This window comes from Argiope bruennichi, chromosome 3 (assembly GCF_947563725.1).
Source record: "Argiope bruennichi chromosome 3, qqArgBrue1.1, whole genome shotgun sequence".
Lineage (NCBI taxonomy): Eukaryota > Metazoa > Arthropoda > Arachnida > Araneae > Araneidae > Argiope > Argiope bruennichi.
This window is the reverse complement of record NC_079153.1, coordinates 126,050,672-126,065,742: the sequence shown is the minus strand read 5'-3', so window position 1 is coordinate 126,065,742 and position 15,071 is coordinate 126,050,672. Positions and strand designations below refer to the sequence as shown.

General features: G+C 34.3%; 1 protein-coding gene across 1 annotated transcript; it reads right to left on the bottom strand.

Moving 5' to 3' along the window:
- Nucleotides 1–360: 360 nt before the first annotated feature.
- Nucleotides 361–14,828, bottom strand: LOC129962958 (uncharacterized). The gene is made up of 4 exons (XM_056076962.1): nucleotides 14,797–14,828; nucleotides 14,499–14,639; nucleotides 833–3,134; nucleotides 361–681 (listed from the first exon to the last, which is right to left on the bottom strand). Exons 1-4 carry the CDS (start codon nucleotides 14,826–14,828, stop codon nucleotides 361–363), a joined length of 2,796 nt encoding a protein of 931 aa, XP_055932937.1.
- Between the last annotated feature and the right edge of the window lie 243 nt (nucleotides 14,829–15,071).

Here is a 15,071-nt window from a genome sequence, read left to right as displayed (position 1 = left end):
AAATAAAGGAATGACTCGCCTCATCCACGTCTCGATATTTATTACAGCGAATAGATTTTTTGCATACAGGTTTAAACTACACATTTTGTAGCGCGTTTACAGGAAGCACCCGTTTCCTCCAAGCATCCCCTACGAATGCCTAATCCCTGAACATAAACAAGAGTTCAAAGTTCTGGATTTTCATTGCGCCATCTGTTGGCGTTCAGATGAATCACCATCCTCCGGGGCGCGGCATGGCGGCACCGGTAGTTCAATGAGTCTGTTAATGGCTCTTTTGGCAGGTCCTGATGGAGTACGAAGCAGGGCAACTCTAGGGATACCATCTGTTCCGGGGATGATCTCCAGGATACGCGCTAGTGGCTAGGATAATGGAGGCATGTTGTCAGCTTGAATAAGGACGAGATCTCCGACACTCAAAGGAGGACGATGTTGAGGCCACTTCCGTCGGGCTTGCAAATGCTGAAGGACGTCTCTAGTCCATCTACTCCAAAATTGATGTTTTAACTGTAAGAGACTTTTCCATCTGCAAGAAAGACTAAGATTTTGATTAGTGAGACTAGTTCCTTCAGGAAGCTCAAGAAGAGGTTCCCCGATTAGGAAATGCCCAGGGGTGAGAGCCCTGAGATCAGCTGGATCATTGGAAAGTGGTACTAGAGGTCTTGAATTAATACAGGCCTCTATCTGACATAAGAGAGTGGACAGTTCTTCAAAATTAAGCAAATGTCCTTGACAAGTTTTAAAGAGATGTCTTGGCGAGTTTGATGGATGACTCCCAAACACCACCGAAATTGGGAGCATATGGTGGAATGAATTTCCAACTAATGTTTCTCACAGTCAGGAAATTTTGTGCAGACTGGTCTTGTACTAACTTGAATAATTGCTTTAGATAATTATCTGAACTTATGAAATTCGATCCATTGTCTGACAGGATATCAGTGGGATGACCTCGTCGTGCTATAAGTCTACGAAGTGCGGCAAAGAATGCTTCCGTAGACATACTGGACACGAGTTCGAGATGAACTGCTCTAGTCGCTGTGCATATGAATAAACAAAGGTAAGACTTGAATTGGGTAGCTTTTCTGAGATGCTGACATTTTATGACTAACGGTCCTGCGAAATCCACCCCAACTTTTTCAAAAGGACGAGATTTTGTTATTCGACTACTTGGCAAATCTCCCATCTTAGGGTTCGAAGGTTTAGAATTTAATCGACAGCAAACGATACAGCGTTTGATTTCTCGACGCACCGTGGAACGACCATCAGGAATCCAGAATTTTTGTCGAATGAGTGATAAAACCAATTCTGGTCCAGCATGGAGACTGAGTTGGTGAAAATGTCGAATTATAAGGGGAGTTATATGATGTCTTTTGGGGATGACTATTGGAAATTTTTGATCATAGGGAAGAATCGGATGTTTAGAAAACCGACCTCCCACTCTGAGAATCCCATCTTTATCCAAAAATATATTTAAAGGGAGTAATTTACTAGATTTCGGTATGAGTTTGTTCATCTTGAAACATTTAATTTCCTGGTAAAATTCAGTTTGCTGAATGAGTTTAAGTGAAGCCTCTACTTCTTCTGCTTGAAGGAGCCCTACTGATTTAGAGGTTAAACAGGTAGCTTTACAATTTTGAATAAAACGTTTAACCCATGCAAATACTCTTATAAGTTTGGTGTAAGATGAAAATTTGAGTAGCAAGTCATTCAAAGGATTTCTGTCCGCATTTACGGACGTAGGTTTCTGCACGGAGTCTGGCTCATCTAAGTTGGTAGTTAGCACTTTTAAGGACGGTACAAGAGGATGAAAATCTTGTTTGATCCAATCAGAACCATTCCACCAATAAGATGCATTTTTGAGCTGCTCTGGAAAAAGTCCTCGAGTAGCACAATCTGCTGGATTGAGTTTACCAGGAATGTGATACCAATCAGACACTGAAGTTAAATTTAAGATATTATTAACTCGATTTTGAATGAAAATATTCCCTTTACTTGGGGGTCGATTTATCCAACTTAATACGATTGTTGAATCTGTCCATAAATATCGCACTTTTATGGGAAAAGATAGTGCTTTTTCGATGGCAGTTATTAGCTTGGCAAGTAGAAGTGCACCGCAAAGTTCCAATCTTGGGATAGTAAGCTGTTTTATAGGAGCAACACGAGTTTTAGCACTTACGAGAGATACTTGATTCTGTCTAGATTTCAAATAGACAACGGCAGCGAATGCTTTTGTAGATGCATCGCAGAAACCGTGTAATTGGATGTCAGAATTATTGTCGACTCCCAAGAAGCGAGGAACTGAAATCAAGTTTAGATTATAGCTTTGTTGTTTAAATTTTGTCCAGGTTTCTAGAATGGTAAGAGGAACAGGATCATCCCAAGCGGCTTTCGATTTCCATAGTTCTTGCAACATAATTTTTAATATGATTACAGAAGGCGAACACAGTCCCAGCGGATCGAATGTTTTAGCAATAACTGATAGAAGTTGCCTTTTTGTATTTACGATTTCTCCATCAGCAATTCTAACTTGAATCGAATCGGTTAAAAGATTCCAAAAAATACCTAACACCCGCTGTTTTACTTCTTCATCGCACAACGAATGTATAGATTCTGTAGTTAACAAGGATTTATCCAAATCTTTCAAAATAATTTTATGGCTACTAGACCATTTTTGAAGACTAAATCCCCCTGATTTCATTAGGTTTTGAATTTTGGTAATAGTGGCTTTAGCTTCTTCTTCAGTGTCAACTCTTGCCAACAAATCGTCTACATTCGGAGGGATCTTTTCAATTGACTGGTCACACAAAGTTGAATGCACAATCGAGTCAGGCCTTTGTGAAGTATAGATTTTTCCAGTTAAAATGTATCCCAATTTAGTTGAAATTGCAGCTGGAGTTCCTGAAGGTCCAAAAATGGGAAGTTCTTCCAGGAGGAGTGCATAAATATCTGCACCGAGCAAAATGTCAATTTGTTGCGAAATATAAAAATTTGGATCTGCGAGTATAAGATTATCCAAATGCGGCCAGCGTTGAATTTGAATATCGAAATTTGGGAGAGGTGAAGTCACTTTATTTACCACGAGAGCATTAAGATTCAATGTTTTAGATAAGAAGTGAGGAGTGAATTCTACCTGACAACTATGCAATGAAGTTTCTGCATTAATCCCATTAATACCGGTTAATTTATGGTTTGTATTTTTTAATGGTAAATTTAATTGATGCGCTAATTTTTTTGAAATTAATGAGAGCTGTGATGCATTGTCAATTAAAGCTCTGCAATTAACAAATTTTCCCGAGTGATCTTTCACTTTAATTACGGCCGTTGAGAGAAGAACAGAACTATTAGAAACTCCATTAGAAACAGCTACGACCTCCGGATTACTGCCCGTCTCAGTTGGAAGATTTACGTTATAGTTATGAAGTAAAGTGTGATGTCGATTTTTGCAAACCTTACATCCGATATTTATTTTGCAATTATCCGTCTTATGGTTTTTGCGAAGACAATTCCTACAACAAATTCCTTCTATTGTTTTCAATCGTTCTTCGATTTTCATTCGATTAAAAACAGGACATTTATAAAGCGGGTGATTTGAATTTCCCTGACACAAAAAACAAGAAAGAGTCGCTTTTCCCCTCAGTTACGTTATGAACTATCACTTTTCTTGTCCGGTCTGCCACCCTTCGGCTAAACCAGTTCCCCCTTTCAGTCTGACTACATTTACGACCCTCTTGAAAGAATTTCTTTTCAGGGGTTAGGTTCCCCCGCATTTGTTTATTTTTAGCTGAGCTACGACTGTCTAGAGATCTCGCCTCCCTCTCGATAAAGGCTTTAAAAGAATTCAGCGTTGGAAACGCATCAGGGTTCAAGGTCAAATCCCAGCGGTGAATTATCTCGTCGTCCAGTTTTGAAACGCAGTGATTGATTATAATCAGCTCGGTTAATTCATTTACTTCTAAACCCAAAACACTTAAATTTCTAACACATTCATTACAATTATCTAGAATCTCGAATAGCAGTTTAGATGAATTTGCGTTTTGTATTTTTAGATTAAATAACTTATTAATTTGGCAATTAGCTAACTGACTTTTGTTTTCAAATCTTTCGCATAACAATTCCCAGCAATTTTTAAGATTTTCTTCCCGAATTGCGAATCCACGAATTAATTTTGCGGCATTACCTTTGGTAGATGCGAATAAATATTGCAATTTGTCTATTTTGGATAATTCTGAATTATTAATTACCGTTGTTTGAAATAATTCTTTGAATGATATCCAATTTTCCATATCTCCATAAAAATGCGGCAATTCAAGTTTAGGCAATTTTTTAGACGCCTGAATTTTGGCATTTGAGCTAACAGCTTGACTTTCCGTTTTATTTTTAGGTTTAGTGTTTTCCAAAAGCACGGCACACCCAAATAACACATCCTGAAATTCGAAATATTTTTCAAGTTTCTCTTCACTATCATTAACATCTAAATTCGAAAACGAATTTTCTAGTTTTTGTTCATAAGTATTGACTTTCGTTTTTAGCACATTGAATAATGCATCTGAACTATCCGCGTTTTCAACTGCATTTTTAATTCTCTCCTCAATTATCAAAATTTCTTTACAGACATTACTGAAATTTTGAATTGCTTTTATGATTTTCGATTTGGAAGTCATTGTCCATAGGGCTCTGCGGCTAACGACGGACCAAAAATGTTGATTTAATTAAGGATTATGGTAATAAATAAAGGAATGACTCACCTCATCCACGTCTCGATATTTATTACAGCGAATAGATTTTTTGCATCAGGTTTAAACTACACATTTTGTAGCGCGTTTACAGGAAGCACCCGTTTCCTCCAAGCATCCCCTACGAATGCCTAATCCCTGAACATAAACAAGAGTTCAAAGTTCTGGATTTTCATTTTGCCATCTGTTGGCGTTCAGATGAATCACCACATGGATAAGAATGAAAATGAAGCAATAGTTAAAATCCCTAAATATAAGACTCTAAAAGCCCTAAAGACCCTAAATGCAGACTCTAGAAGACCCCGTAATATACAACTTTAACTTATCTCACCCCTCTAGTTTTCCTTCCTTTTATTATTTCAAACTCAAATTATACTGTATCTCAATAGCCAATTCTAGCTCACAAGCAGTAAAAACTCACTAAGCCCAACGGCAGCTTACCCCCGCACCCTCAACATTCTATCAGACAATCACAATGAGTCCTGACACTCGCCATCTCCAAATCTCGTCGAAGACTACCACGGCAAAGTATTGATAGTAAAGCTTTGTGAATTCTCTACTTACCGGGGATAAGCCCCTGCCGGGGCTAGGCGTCCTGTCAACCCAACCACCAGACGTTCTATAACCAGATAAGTGGAATTTTATTCCTCTAACTTTTACCTCCATAACATTTTTGTAAATAAAATTTTTATTATTATTATTATAAGTTAAATCTTGAATATTCAGCATTTGCTTACAGCATTGAAATCCACTTACTGTCCACATTATCCACAACAGTATTATCCTAATATTGTTGAACTACGTAAAAAATTAATATTTTTATAGTAAAATAACCTTATTACACTTAATAAATATCCTATCCCATTAACAATCGCTTCTCTTGAAAATAAAATTCTCTGTTTTTAATTAATACAGATAATTTCATTGTTTTAAAATGTGTGTACGAAGTGCATATTCCATCCATTGGGGATTTAAAATAATGGTTGGAGTGACGCATTTCATTCGGCATAAAATTTAAACTGCAATTAATTTTTCATTGAGGTGTTAACTAAAAAGGCAGAATGAATTCCTCTGGAAACGCTGATTTAAGCAAAGGTAAATTCCTTTTCATCCAAGTTAATATTTCATAAATTTAATTTCAAACAAAATTAGGGCTCCTAACTTCTAAGAAATCGCAGTTATTAAAAAACCCTTAAACATAGAAGTTGTTCGTCTTAGTGAGGCACTAATCTGGTTAATTTAGATAGTGTAAGATTTATGAACCGCACATTTACATTTTTACTTCTGACACGATGTCACATGACTGATCTTCAATAGAATGTTTCATGTCCAAGAGAAGCGGAACTTAACTGACAATTAAAATAACACAGTTGTAATGTCAGACATGGAATCATCAACTATAACCATTATTCCTGGAGAATTCTGAGAGACTGTTCGATTTAGAGCTACTAAACTTGGGATATACGTAACCTGGAGAGTAGAAATGTGATCTCGGAGGATTTTTTAAAAAGAAATTTTATTAGAATTTTAATCAATTAAAAATCAAATTGAATTCTGGTGTTTTTCTGTGATAACTTCCAAAACGTTTACAGCACACAAAAAAATGTGTCGTACATCATTTTGAAATTTTAAAAAAATTGCCTTTTAATGATACCCATCTAGTAAGCGTGCAAATTTTTCCTAAATTGCATCAGTTTCTTTCACATTGCCTAGTTTCCAACAACAGGCTGCATCATTAATTTCGAGTTCAAACTATTATAAGGCTTAAGAGTTAAACCGTTATATCAAATATTTAATCGCGTAGTTTTCTTTCCATTATTGAAAGCTGAAGAGGAAGGTATCTGTTTAATGTATGTGCAGTTTACAAGACGAAATAAAAAACAAAATTACAATACTGTGAAATTTAGACAATAGAAAAACTGCACATTTCCAATTTTTTAATAACATTATGACTTCACACGACAGATATTTATTAGACAGGTTCATTTACACAATTAATAGAACATACGTAAATCTATTAATAGAACATTCTTTGAAAGTGGGACATGCGCATAAAATCATGAAAAAGCGGTTTAATTAAAATTAAATATAATCATTATGACGACGAACCAACTGGTAGCCAAATGTGGCTATATTTAAATAAAAAATATTTGAAATTTGAAAAAATCACTTATTAAATCTAAGTCTTTTAATTTACCAAAATTCCCGTAAAAAATAAAAAAGGTCGTATTTTGGTTTCAAGTTGTCATTTACTTAATATATAATACGCGGCAAGTATAACCTTTTTGGGTTGAGTTTTCAGCAAAGAAAATTAAGTATGTCTTAAGAACTACTGGAAATTTCGAAACAAAATTTGATATTGATACTGAAAAAAAAATCCAAAAGTGGCCTGTTTGATCGAGTAGTTGAAGAAACTGTATTTCCATAATAGGAAAATTTTGAGATACTAATTAATTACCTATATTAATTACTTCAGTTAATCAGTTTATCTAAGTAAAGTACTAAAGAGGTACCTAGAATTTGTAACTAATTACTAAAGAAAACCTGCTCCTTTAAAATATTTTCAGTGATAGCAATTTTGTGAAGATGCGATATTAAGTAATAAAGTTCTAGAAATGTTCTTTTTTTATTTTATTTTTTTTGACGATAGTATTTGATCTAGATGTTAAAAAAAATATAATTAAAAATATAATAATGCTTAATGAGGAATCAATACGGAATAATGTATAATAGATTAATAATAATATTAGAAAATGACTCCTGAAAACGCTGGCCAATTTTCGAGCTATGGAAAAATTTGACTAAACAAAACACTCATTTGCCTTGCAGGGCTCTTTTGCACTTGTAAAATTATTCCGAGGAAAGAATAAGTGGAATAAATGCTAACACTTTTGAATCTCGGACCATCTAAAACAAAAGAAGCGTCTTAATGCAAGTGATCATTTTTATAAATGAGCTGCCCAAAATCAAAAGCATCGAAATTGACAAATTCGACCTTCATTAACCTGCGACTTGCAATTACTAAAAAGGAAATAAATGGAACATTCGAGGTGCTAAAAAGATAAAACAGCCTCAATTATGTGCAAATAAATGATTTCGAGAAAGATACAACTTTGGCCTTTAAAATGAAAATGTTATGAATGTTTCAGCGTAATTGAAAAAGGCACAAGAAATCGAGTATGTTTATGATAACGAACACCAAAACCAATTAAAATGCTCTAAATTCGGACGTGGCTAAATTGTGACCAAGCAGAATGAAATCAACCATTTACTAGGACCAATAATTGTAATTGTAGTTATTCAATGCATTAAAATAAGCGCTTTATTTTAAGATTCGAAATTGCAAAAGATAATTTATGAATTATCTATTAAAATCAACTCTTTTTCAGTTATCGATATATACTTATATAAAGCTCAATGTGTGTCTGTGCGTGTTGGCGCTCTACAGATCAGACCGTTTGACCTACAGCTACCAAATTTGGTACATGTATACCTTGGAGGTCGGGAATGTCACCTGGGGTCCCTTTTTTGAATTTTTAAGTAGAATTTAATTATTAATTAAAAACAAACTTTCCCGCCAAAAAATCATTTTCCCCACCTCCAAATGAGTAAGGCTTCAGTTCCCCCCCCACGCTAATGAGGCTAGGCTTAAGATTTTTCGGCCGATTATTTCAAACGATTCTGTTTATTTTCTTAATATTTGATGCATTTAAAATTAAACATTGTTAATTAATCGATCTTTCAGATTCATTCTGAAGTACTTTTAAACTAAAATAACACATAATAAAGCAAATTAAAAATTTCTAATCTGCATAACGTTACCCCAACTGGCGTAGAAAAATTAACGCATTTGCGTTACCATAACGGGTTGTAAATTCACACATGCGCATTGTGTTCTGATTGTTGACAACTATTATCAACAGATGCGGACTTGATTTCAATTATCTTTAGGTTAGTTGTATGCTTTTGTAATTAAATTGTATTTATGTTAGATATATATTTTTTATATATGCGTATAATTTTAAGTACATCGTTTTTTAAGTAGTTTATTTATACCTATTTTTGACCGATTATTTTAAATGATTCATTTTATTTTCTTAGTGTTTGATGCATTTAAAATTAAACATTGTTAATGAATCGATCTGCTCATGATGAATCTGAGAAAATTTTGTTGACAAATTCTTGAGATATTACATAAATTAAGAAATGTATTCTTTAGAGGCCATAAAGTTTAAACGCTTAGTGACTTTGTTTTCAGTAATCATATTATAAAAAAATGCTTTGTTTCAGCAAAAAATATTATTATATTAACTGCAGATTAATCCTTTCCACTTTAATTTAAAGCATAAATTCTACGGGCGCTAACAGAAAATGAGAGATACATATTACGTTAAGACTGAAGGCCTTTATAATATTATGTGTGAATTATATGACTATCAAAATTTGAAGTTCTAAAATATTTTGATGAAGAATCTATTAAAGTAGGAATTGCGTAAAATATTTAATTATTAAAATTTAAACGAACATTAAACTTGGCGAACCGGCTGGTCGCCAAAGGCGGCTAGTAAAGTTATAAAGCTATCATTAGATCGATGTGATTAAGAAATTTACTTTGTTGCATAAATAATTTTCGATGTCAATTCTAACCAACGGGACTTTCTTGCGTGCGCTCATAAATTTGTCGTGCAAAATAGCGTCTTGCATGGCACTTGTGTACAAGAGTTAAAAATATTAACTTTTGGCGTGAATTCTGCATTTTTACTGGATCTATCATGGGATGGTTGGCAAGTTTTTTTGGTGATTAATCCCTAGAATTTGGTTAATATGACTCCCCCCCAAAAAAATCGAATTTGAGTTTTAGAGGCGTTCTTCCATACTGATTGAAACACAAGTTAAACACAAAACAACAACTGTAGTCACAAAATCACATACTAAATTTGATACATTTAAATCAGGGCATTCTTCAGTCACCGTGTTTACATGTTTCTAAAAGTACAGACCAACAGACGGGAAAGCCGTTTTGGATTTTACTCAACATTTCTCACATGTCGACACTATTAATGTTACCTGTATGTACTGAATTTTATTCATCTAGTTCTCTTCATTTTGTAATTATTGTATTAACTTCGAAAATACGGACAGACCGACCGGATCTTGCTAAAAATTTGATGTTAAGACCCTATATTAAAGTTCATACGTGTAACTCAAAATATTTTTAGTTTTCTCTGCCGCAAACAGACGGACAGAAATAGCGCCCAAAGTGTGATTTTCCAATTCAAGTAGGTGTAAAACATGGAAATACTGAAAAATGTCAAGTCCGAAGATTTTTTAAGGATTACAATAATTTCTCAATACTACGTATAATAGAAAATACAGTTTGATCATAATGTTCCCGAAAGCGCTAATATAAACATTGCTTGTATAACGATAAAAAAATATTACTCATGCTTAAAGGTCTTACACTACCAGTGCTTATATTTTAATGGTATGAATTGAATCAGGGTGCAATCCAGGAAAATCTTCTGTCTCACTCGTGCCATTTTTATGCAGATAAGATCCACTTGAGTAACGCGACGCATTCTAAGCACAGAAATGAAAAACATTTATTGAAATCCAGCACCGGGAATAACAAAAGCCACGAATCTGAAGTGAATATAATTCAGTATAATAAAGCATTTTTTTTTTTTTTCGAAAGTCTCGGTGTTGGATTTTGTCGAATAAAATGTAACTGGATAAGAGTGCAATCAAGGCTAAAAGAGTGACTCATTCAAAGCAGCTGAATTCATAGAGGTTAGAAGGGGGAAAAAAAACTACTTTTCTCACCGGTTTTGTTATGACTACAGAAAACTAAATAGGACAGCTGTTAAAATATCCCTTAACCTTAACTGGAGATGAGTTCAATCATCTAGAAGTACTAAACGCATTCCACTTGACCTTATCCAGTGGAAGAGGTCTTCCCGAAATTTTCTAGCATACTCTCTAATGAAGATGAAATCCTTCCTCTCAAGGAGGAAAAAAAATAAATAAAATAAATAAAAATAAAAAATAAGAACATAACGAATGATCCCCACCCCTCCCCCCACGAATCCGTACATAAATGTTTTGCGAGTTGTTGTATAGTGAAAAAAACCCCAAAACCACGTTTTGAACTTTTTTCGACCGTGGGAAACGAAACTTTGAACGCAACCATTTTAATAACTCGATCGCATATCCAATTTCCTTTTTATGTCAGTGCATTTCTGAATCATCGCTTTCACATCCACGCAGAAGTACAGACGCGCAATCCCTCATCGGATTTGGTTCACAATGTGATGCGGATCGACACCTCAGTTGCTAAACTAGAGTACCAAATTTTATTCACCTAGCTGTTTACATTTGGTTGTTAGCGAGTTCACTTGCACTCAGATAACCGGACAGAGAGATACAATTCCCAAAATGTATTGACTGATTCAGAGAAGTGTGAAACGAAGATTGATAAATCTCGAATACAATTTTTTTTAACAATTAAAATATTTTCTCTCTGCATACTTAGTATATAACATAATAAAATAACATTCTTTCGGGTGAAAATCGAAAATCCAGTGCCATCAATATACAGAATTTATTACCTGCAACGGGCAGTATGTTTTTAATTTTTGTGTATTTATTTCTTAGAATGCATTTAGACGACTCATTTACACTATGCTAGAACTAATAGGATTTTGTCAGAAAGTAAAGGGGGGGGGGTGCGACTCGAGAGAATGAAACGTTCATTTTAAAAGTTGAAACGGATAATTATCTAAATTTTAATTTAAAAAAAACCACCCCAGAATTATAATATGCATCGGTAAAACAAATAAAATCCAAACTTCCCCTTATAAAACATGAATTGCTTCCCAAAGATCTATAACACAAATTCAATCATTTTTAAGGCTCAAGGAATCATTTCAACATACATCCAAGAATGCGCAATCACTAAAATGTTAAGTTCTAAGCAGAGAACTTTCGATCAGGTCAAAAAGAAAGATGAACTTTTTAAAGAATTGTTATAAAAATCTCTTTTTTAAAAACAACATTTTTAAGAAGAGCAATATCTTCATATCTTTATCGATGCAAAAGCCTGAAATTCAGATTCCTGTTCACGAAATGCAATGACGAATATTTACATCTTATCCAGTACATAATCAGAAGGACTCCCCCCCCCCCCATCTCTTGTAGAAGACATAGCCGTTATACTTCAAGTATTAATAACCAAATCTTAAAAAAAATTTTGTTGGGCACAAAGTTTGATATCTTAATTGAGAGTGACATTTTCTAAACCCAGAGAAACTGGTCGCTTCAAATCTTTCTCGCTTACTTTATAATAAAGTCATCTCAGAAAACGCCTCTCATGGCATTGCCGTACAATAATTACTAAATATGAACCTTTGGCTTGAATTTAGCACTTTAGTTGAATCGATCGTGTGATCCTTGGCAAGTTTTATTTTATTTAATTGGTATTCAATCCCTGGCATATGGGAAATAGTATTCGAAAATCGAATTCGTTAGATGCGATCTTCAAAAAAGATTGAAACAAAAAAACTGACATACAGAAACATTTGTACTCACCAAATCACATATCAAATTTGATACATTTAAATCGTTGCGTTTTTCTACCCCCAGGTTTACATGTTTCTGAAAGCAGAGATTGGCAACCTAGTACAAGCAGTACAGACTTCCTTTCAATGAATTTGCTAAATATATAAATTGTGTTTTATTACGTATACCAAATTTCATTCGTATACCTTGAAGCGGTTTTGAATTATCTTTGTTACAGACCGACAAACAGACACCTATAGTGCCAAAAATGAGTTTTTCGGAAGTCCAAAACTTGAAAGAAACAAGACTTTGGCAACGAGTGAAACAAACACGTGACATATAACTACATTCGTAGCCACGAAACAAGATTTAACAATTAAATAGTAGCATAAATAGAAGATTTACAATTAAATATCTTATTTCTGAAACTAGTTTTCATTTTCGTGTTGATGTAAATTTCATTCCGAAGAACGTTGGTATTCCTATACTAATACTAAGTGCGAGTTGAGGAGTAGGCAACTAGATAAAAATGCAGTAATGTTCCACGTCTTGTTCATCATCCTTTTGCTCATATAACATTTAAGCTCATATAAGACCTACTCTGAATTGGACTGAGAAATATTTCAAATGGCCTCTCCACTCGAGAATTTATCCATTTTAGAATGAGAGGGTTTTCCTAATCAAATTGTGATTTTAAAATTTTGAAGGATTATAATTCCAATAAGAGGGAAAAGTTTTACGAAATGTTATATTTAATATTTTCAAACATTTCCGGTGGGGATAGAGGGGTTGAGGTCCCGGTAATGGAAACCCTGTTGAATTGACCGCATTTTCGCAGTGCCTTCGTGAATACCAATGAAGGAATGACCTGTAAAGCGGCAGCACATCGAAAAATGTTTGAAATATCACTGTATTATAAATGAATTCCAACTTGCTTCGTTACTTATTCACAGAATCGGTTAGATAATGTAAAATACCCACTGGAGTGGCCCCTCCAAAACTTCTTCGCATACCCTCTAATAAAACTGTTATCCCAGAGAGCGATAACAATTGCATAGCATTGGCGAATAATACTTAGGGCGTGAATTATTATTATTTTTACTAAATCTATCGTGTGAACGAACCTATAATATTGTTGGCTATTTTTTTTTTTTTTTTTTTTTTTTTTTTGGCGATTAATACAACTCGAAAATCGAATTTATGTTTTAAAGCAGTTTTTCTCAACCGATTGAAACAAAATTTTGACACAGAATGACTCTTGTAGTTACAAATTGCTTTCCAATTTGATATATTTAAGTGATTGCGTTTTAGAATCGCAGAGTTTAAATGTTTCTAGAGGTACAGAACGACAGGTGGTTAACCGCTCATTCAATTTGGCCTAAAATCTCTGTACCGAAATTCATTCATCTAGTTCGTTTCGCAATGACCGTTTTCACTTACTTATATTCAGATAGCTGGGCAGACAGACCTTCTGAACAGATTTTGCTTCATATTTGATATAAATCTAAAAATGTGGTTGTAACGACCGAAAGCCAAATTTCAACCCAGCGGCTCTAAGCATTTTCTAATTATCTTTGTCACATACAGTCACACATCAGTCGTCAAAATGTCATGTTCCAATTTTTCGATGGTTAGACGGTTACAGTATTTTCGGCAGCATATCCCCACACAGGGTTAATATTAGACGCAAGTAGGCTGTGTAAATAAGCATTTTATTTTGTCTACTCATTTTGGAGTTTCGAGAAATTAAGGGATAAAATTTACGAGTTAGGTCTTGAAATCTTTTAGCTGTGTAAATACAGTGGGGTTTTCAAGTTAATTTACTATCTAGAATAACGCCTAAATATTTGCATCTGTAACAAGTTTTGAATCATATCCGTCAACAGATGAACCAATTGCTTGACTGCGCATTTGTGTGCATGTCAATGCGATAACTCAAACAAAACAATTTAAATCAATGGAATTTAGTTGTTGATCTCCTTTCTAAAATTGTAGTCAAATTCTGATTTCAGTCAGTCGAGAAAAAGTGTCAAAAATGCTGACATCAACTTTCTTCTATAGACTACGAAGTACAAAACGCTCATATGTGTTCAGGACATTTACAAAGGGCTCTTCAATTTCTAGGGTTGAGCATAATAGTTGGTTATAACAATTCAATAGAATGAAGACCATTTATCCATAAAGAAGTGTTTGTTTATCTGGAACCTCTACCCATCTTCATCGGCACAGTTCAGGAGGGAAAAAATGCCATTTTTGTTTTCCTCGGTGGAAGAAAGGGAATAGAAGTCGTTACTTTCATTAGAAATCCTAAACTTGTCGTAGATGCCTTCCATATTGTTATCTTGGTCAATACTGTGGGGGGGGACAACATATGCTTAATATTCGTTTCAGTGTTCTGAGACGACCCCTTTTCGACGGTTCTATCTCACTAAGGGGCGAAACGCGGAAGGATGTAGACATTTCCGGAATTTACTTTATTGTTTAATGTAAACATCTCCTTTCCACTTACCTTTCACCCATATTTTGCCGAATGAAACCCATTCTAACGGATACGCAAAAGAGCGGATAATTTTAAAATCTGTTTTTATTAACTAAAAACTAATTCATTAACACTTGAACATCCGGGATTTCGATTACCTTTAAACGTCCACCTGTATCGTTTCGACACCGCGATATAAAATATGTAAAATAATTGTAATAACGAAATAATTGCGGGATTTAGTTTTAAGACATTTAAATAATTATTTTACGTAATTATCATATATTATGACTGTATATCATAAA

Excerpts from the sequence above, each read along its gene's own strand:
- LOC129962958 (XM_056076962.1), bottom strand. The coding sequence starts at position 14,828 with ATGGGTTTCATTCGGCAAAATATGGGTGAAAG. Across the intron at positions 14,640-14,796 it reads CGGCAAAATATGGGTGAAAG|TATTGACCAAGATAACAATA; the intron begins GTAAGTGGAAAG and ends CCCCCCCCACAG. Across the intron at positions 682-832 it reads CTGCACAAAATTTCCTGACT|ATAGAGGCCTGTATTAATTC; the intron begins GTGAGAAACATT and ends CTCTTATGTCAG.